Source organism: Nicotiana attenuata, unplaced genomic scaffold, assembly GCF_001879085.1.
Source record: "Nicotiana attenuata strain UT unplaced genomic scaffold, NIATTr2, whole genome shotgun sequence".
NCBI lineage: Eukaryota > Viridiplantae > Streptophyta > Magnoliopsida > Solanales > Solanaceae > Nicotiana > Nicotiana attenuata.
In genome coordinates, this window is record NW_017670391.1 from 297,387 (window position 1) to 303,770 (window position 6,384).

General features: G+C 39.1%; 1 protein-coding gene across 1 annotated transcript; it reads right to left on the reverse strand.

Annotated features, from left to right (window-relative positions):
* Positions 1 to 1,596: 1,596 nt before the first annotated feature.
* On the reverse strand, positions 1,597 to 2,510 carry LOC109238750. The gene is made up of 3 exons (XM_019405221.1): positions 2,368 to 2,510; positions 2,025 to 2,224; positions 1,597 to 1,889 (listed from the first exon to the last, which is right to left on the reverse strand). Exons 1-3 carry the CDS (start codon positions 2,508 to 2,510, stop codon positions 1,597 to 1,599), a joined length of 636 nt encoding a protein of 211 aa, XP_019260766.1.
* Positions 2,511 to 6,384: the final 3,874 nt, after the last annotated feature.

Sequence of the window (6,384 nt, forward strand, 5' to 3'; positions counted from 1 at the left end):
GTTAACTGTATTTTTAATGTCAACAGCAAATGAGATTGATGTGCATTAGCCTGTTTAGAATTGTTAAATTTGTGTTCAAAAGATCGATCCATAATTAGGTGTTTAAATGAAAAACGATAATCAAACATATTATGTTTAATTTCATAAGTCCAATGGAGTAGTTATGAAATTACAGCAAAATCAGATCCATGATTTAAAGTTTATAAGTTTTGAATGCTAACTTTTTGGAGAATTTGGCAAAAATTATTGAATTCCGCGGATCCCATACCATAAACCATAAATTCGACCTTGAATAAAAGAAGTTCTAAATAAGGCGCATTATCTCATTATCAAGATTCTTAATCAAGACAAAATCAGGAAAATTAATTATTTTTTATACTGTCAGGTATCAACCTAAACATAGAATAAATTTAGGACATTCTAACATAACTAGTTGATTTTCTTGACTTTTATATCACTAAAGATTTTCAACAGGTCCCTCTCAAATTCATGTGCAAACATAGTAACCTTCGATTACCATTTTTCAACTTAAACTTAAATGTTCTTCTCAAATTTCAATAATATTATGTCTAACAACGGCTATAAAATTCCCGAAATATGACATAAATGGTCCCTTTATTTTTTGAAGTAGATCTAAAATCAGCCATTAGATATACTCTTTAGCAGTTTTGAACCTTTTAAGTTTGCCAAAAGTAAGCACTTTTGGTGTCAGAATAGATCAATAAATGGAATTAGGTTAAAATATTGGACTCTTTCTTATTATTACTACTATTTAATTTATTACTTAGTTCACTACCTTTCGTAATCTTTCTTAAAATATTGTAACAAATATAGAAATAATGTAACTAATTAATCTTCTAGCACCATTAAAAAGATCTCTCAGATTCCCCGTTACACTAGGGCACATCTCATTCTCCTAATTTTCTTTCAAAACCCTAAAACTTTAAAACCTCACTATAAATATAAACCCTTCCCGGTGTTAGAGAATTTGGTAGAGCAAGACAACACAAAAGAACAATCAAAACTCACAAAGAAGGAAATGGAGGAAAGAATGATTTCTATTCAACTTGACTTGCTCCAAATGGCTAGGAATACAAGACTATTTATAGGAGAAATCTTTCATGTATCTAGCCTATACTACATGTAAACATAATAACTAAGTCTACACTTCACATCTTTCAAGGTATATGGATGACACTATTAGACATTGTATCTTCCAAAGTACATCAATGTGTTCATACTCTAATACATGTACTAAATTAATAATCTAGTTCATGAACTAATGTAGACAAATGTAAACAAATGAAAACAAGTTTATATTGTTTTCACATTTCAACATACATCCCCCCCCCTCCCCCCCTCCCCCAACCCAAACTTGTTTCATCGCTCCAAGAGCCTCCCTTAGCTTTTGAAAAAGCATAATCTTCAACGGCTTGGTGAAAATATCCGCAATTTGGTCTTGTGACTTCACATGCTCAAGCTCCATAACTTTACTTTCATGTCCTTCAACCTTCTAGCCCAAAGGTTGATCAATGAAGACCTCTTCCTCCAAACACCATTCAAGAAAGCCGACTTCACATCCATTTGATGAATTTTTCATTGATTTTGAGCTGCCAAAGAAATAGTAAAACGAATTGTTTCCAAACGAGCGATCAGTGCAAATACCTCATCATAGTCAATACGGGCCTTTTTCTTGTATCCCTTGGCAACCAATCTTGCTTTGTACCTTTCTACCTTACCCTTGAAATTTTTCTTCAACTTGTACACCCATTTTACACCAATAGTGCTTTTGCCTTTTGGAAGTATGGCTAATTCGCAAGTATCATTTTTCTTGATTGCCTTGATTTCTTCATCCATGAAATCTCTCCATTTGGTATTGTGGGCAGCATCTTCATAAGTTAAAGGCTCACTATCCACCAACAAACAAAAGTGAGTCAAATCATATAAATCTTTTCTTACCACTTCGGTATTTTCATACAACTCGTGAAGACTTTTAGTTTTCTAAGGCACTTCACTTGAAGAACTTGAATTTGATACATCTTCTTCTTGAACTTGTGCTGGAGGTGTTGAAGGTGGTGTGATAGGCTGCTCCGCAACTTTTTCATCATCTTCTTCATCAAATAAAGGACTAAAAGAGTAATCTTGCTCTTTAGTTTTCCATTCCCAAGTATTATCTTCATCAAACTCAACATCTCTACTTAAGGTGACCTTGCCATTCTTTGGGCTATATAATTTCTAACCTTTAGAAATTTGATCATAGCCAATGAAAACACATCTTTCACTTTTATCATCAAGCTTGGACCTCTTCTTATCCGGCATATGTGCATAGGCAATGCTCCCAAAAACTCGCAAATGAGCAACTTTTACTTGAAACCAGTCCGAGCCTCTTGAGGTGTTTTGTCACGAATACTCTTGGTGTGATACCAATTTGACAAATACACTGTACAAGCAACTACTTCAGCTCGAAACTCCTTTAGCATATTTTTGCTCTTCAACATACTCCGTGCCATGTTGAGAATAGTCTAGTTCTTTCTTTCCACGATGCCATTTTGTTGTGGTGATCTTGGAACAGTCAAAAAAGGGCCGAATTCCACTATTTTCACAAAAAACCTTGCATTCATTTGAAGTGAATTCTCCACCATTATCGGACTACAATGACTTAATTTGATAGCCACTTTATTTCTCCACCATGATCTTGAATTTTTGAAAGTATCAAATACCTCCGATTTCAGCTTCAAAAGATACACCCAAGTTTTTCTAGAAAAATCATCAATGAAAAGTAAAAAATAATTATTATTACCAAGTGAAGATGGCTTGATTGGTCTGCACACATCCATGTGAATCAACTCCTATGGGCATCGGGCTCTAGTCAAAGACTATAGGAAAGCTTTTTCTTGCTTGCTTTCCAAAGTTTCTTTTGTCTTACCAGAGGTATGTTGGGATCCAAGCTTAACTTGTGTATGGCTACCTCCGTCGGGATGCCTGTTATATCCTCGTGCGACCATGCAAAATAATCGGCATTAAATTTAAGGAATTCAATAAAATCAGACCTGAGCTACGGGTGCAGTCCCGTCCCCAAGTGAAATTTCCTTTCTAGGAGTTCTTCACACAATGCAACTTGCTCCAGTTCTTCTGCCATGGATTTCATTGCATCCATCTCTTCTGGAACTTGGAAATATCTCGGCACCTGATAATATTCCGACGCCTCTATCCCCGGGCTAACTTCTTTTAGTACGGGGGTAGGTGCCGGTTCCTATAATTGCTATGCCGCGTGTTCCTTTCCTTTGCTACTGGAGACCGAAATTTCATTTATCTCCCTCGCCACCGGTTGATCGCCCCTTATCTGCTTAATTCCCTCGGGGTTGGAAACTTCAGCAATTGATGATATGTTAATGGTACAGCTTTCATCTCGTGCAACCAGGGTCTTCCCAGAATGATGTTGTATCTCATATCACTATCTACACTTTGAAAGAGTTGTTTTCATTACTCCTTCAGCATTCGTGCATAATAAAATTTCTCCCCGGGTTGTCGCGCTTGCGAGGTTGAATCCGGTGAGGAGCTTCGTGGCCGGAATAATGCTTCTAGTGAGTTTAACTTGCTCCAATACTCCGCATTATATGATATTAGCCGAACTTCTTAGATCGACTAGAACACGTTTAATTTTAAAATCTAGCATATTTAAAGAAATTACCAGAGTCTTTGTGTGGTAGCAGCAATCCGTCTACGTCTTCCTCCGTAAAAGTGATATCGTCTTCCCGGAGCCTTTTTACTATGAGTTATTGACACTTTAGTCTTCTTTGGTGCCTAGAAGGTGACCCCGTTTATCTCATTCCCTCCGAAGATCATGTTGATCATTTGGCGTGAGGGATCTTCTCCAGCTTTCGAGGGTTCCGCGTTGTCCTGGTTACGACCATAATTGTTCTTAGCTCGGTTACTTAAGAATTCTCTAAGGTAACCATTCTTCAACAATGTTGTCACTTCTTCTCGGAGGTGTCGGTAGTCCCTTGTCCGGTGATCATTCTTCCCATGGTATTCACACCATAAGTTGGGATCCTTCTGGCAAGGATCAGATCTCATTAGTTTCAGGAACCGTGCCTCTTTGATATTTCTCATGGTTGACACCAGTTCCACTATACTGGTGTTAAAGTTGTATTCCGATAACTTGGGGTAAGAAGGACCCCGTGACCCTGACTTTTTCTTATCCTGTAGTGATCTATTGTTCCAACAACGATCAGTCCTCCTGTCCCTGGCGAACTTGTCCGCTGTCCGGAAGCCTTTGCCATGGCCTTCGGTCCGCTCGTAGGGCAAAACCGACCCCTTGAAGTCTGTCTATTCGTGTCGTAATCATCTTTTGATTTTTCTCTATTCTTCTCCCGTCCTTTGGTCGACGATGGAAAGCCAACCTGATCATCCTCGATCCTTATTTTTGACTCGTACCGGTTGTGGACATCCGCCCAAGTCGTTGCTTAAAACTCAAGAAGGCTTTCCTTCAGTTTCCGGGAAGCGTCTGAACTTCTCGGATTCAATCCCTTGGTGAATGCTTCAGCTGCCCACTCATCCAGACAGCCGGGAGCAACATTCTTTCCTACTCGAATCGGGTAACGAATTATTGTAGTAACTCGGACTCTCCTTGCACAATCCTGAATATATCGGCCTTTCGTGCATGTACTTTTCTAGCCCCGGCATGAGCCTTAATGAAAGAGTCGGCGAGCATTTCAAATGCTCGGGTAACAGTGAATACCATGTCAAGGCTCCCCTCGTGAGAGTTCCTCCAAATTTCTTTAGCAACACAGATTCAATTTCATGAGGAGCTAAATCATTTCCCTTTACCGCCATTGTGTAGGTGGTAATATGATCCTGAGGGTCTGAAGTTCCGTCATACTTTGGCACTTTAGGTATTTTGAACTACTTCGGGATTAATTCTGGTGCCGCACTTGGCTTGTATGGCAACTGAGTAGACTTCTTCGAGTGCGGGCCTTTCAGCACTGGTGGCACGCCCTGGATTTGGTCTATGTGGGCGTTCACTTCTCCTTTCTAACCTTGTAAGAGGGAATTGTCCACATGGGTGAATATAATTGATTAAGTGCTCCTACTTGCGGGGGCTACGTACGCACGAGGTGACGAGAGTCCGTTCGTAGCTACTATTATGCTATTGTCCGGGTAGCTAGGGCCCAAAAGCATGAATACTTGGATTATTTGTAAACCCTACGATAGCTTGAATTGCTTAAATCACATGGAATTTGTAAATGAATTTCTAAAGGGATTAAACTTTACTTCTTAAAATTTGTTAAAAGAGAATTCGATATATTTTGATAAATATTCCCTGATAAGTTCTTACTTGATTGATTGAGCATGTATCTCTTTGTGTACCTGCGTCGCATGTACGATTCGCGAGCAGGGTATGTGTTTATTTTATGTTGACCGCGCCGCAGATTATTTCGCGAGCGGGGTAATAGATGCATCTATAGGCGCGCCGTCGACCCTCGGCAAGTGCACAGTTTATTTCTGTTGGATCGGGCCGTCGCCTCGGCATGATTTGCGCATGATACTTATATATATATAGATGCATGAGAGATTTTAAATGATTATATTGCCTTTCATGGCTTGATGTAAATTGATAAGATAAAGAAAAGTAAAATTTTAAAATCCTTTATTATTTGTTGAAGGTGTTTTGCCTGTCTTTCGGCTTTGTGAGATAGAACTGCCATATAAAATCCCTGATTTCCTTGTACATTTAGCATATTATTATTGGACCACTAGTACGTGTCAAAGTTAACCATCTCATCTCTACTTCTTCGAGATTAGACGGGATACTTGCTGGGTACACGTTGATTACGTACTCATACTACACTTCTATGCATTTTTGTTGCACAGGTATAAGTAACTCTAGTGGCCTACTGGGCGTAGCAGCACGGATGATTCTGGGACTAGGTGAGCTGCATTATTCGAGGCGACCCGCAGCTAGTGTAGTTCCTTTCAGCATTTTGTATTTATTCCCTGTCCAATGTATTTCGGACAGATGTTGTACTTTATTTTCCTTATCAATAGTTGCTCATGCACTTGTGACACCGGGTTCTAGGATAGTTTTCGAAGGATTTGCACTAATTATTTATTATTTTAACTTGAATTGAAGTAGTGCCTTTTTATTTATGAAAAATGGAAGGAAAGGTCCTATATTTCAAAGGTAATTAAAAAGAGAATTTAATTGATTATTCAGTTGGCTTGCCTGACAGCGGTGTCCGGCGCCATCATGATCCTTAGTGGATTCTGGGTCGTGACAACATGGTATTAGAGCACTAGGTTCCTAGGGTCTCACGAGTCATGAGCAAGTCTAGTAGAGTCTCGCGGATCGGTACGGAGACGTCTGTACTTATCCTCGGGAGG

What these genes read in the sequence shown, in the direction of transcription:
- LOC109238750 (XM_019405221.1), bottom strand. Translation starts at nt 2,510, where the DNA reads ATGGCACGGAGTATGTTGAAGAGCAAAAATATGCTAAAGGAGTTTCGA. An exon ending in GAGGCTCGGACTGGTTTCAA is followed by an intron (nt 2,225 to 2,367) that starts GTAAAAGTTGCT and finishes GAAATTATATAG; the next exon opens with CCCAAAGAATGGCAAGGTCA. An exon ending in AGAAGATGTATCAAATTCAA is followed by an intron (nt 1,890 to 2,024) that starts GTTCTTCAAGTG and finishes TAACTTATGAAG; the next exon opens with ATGCTGCCCACAATACCAAA.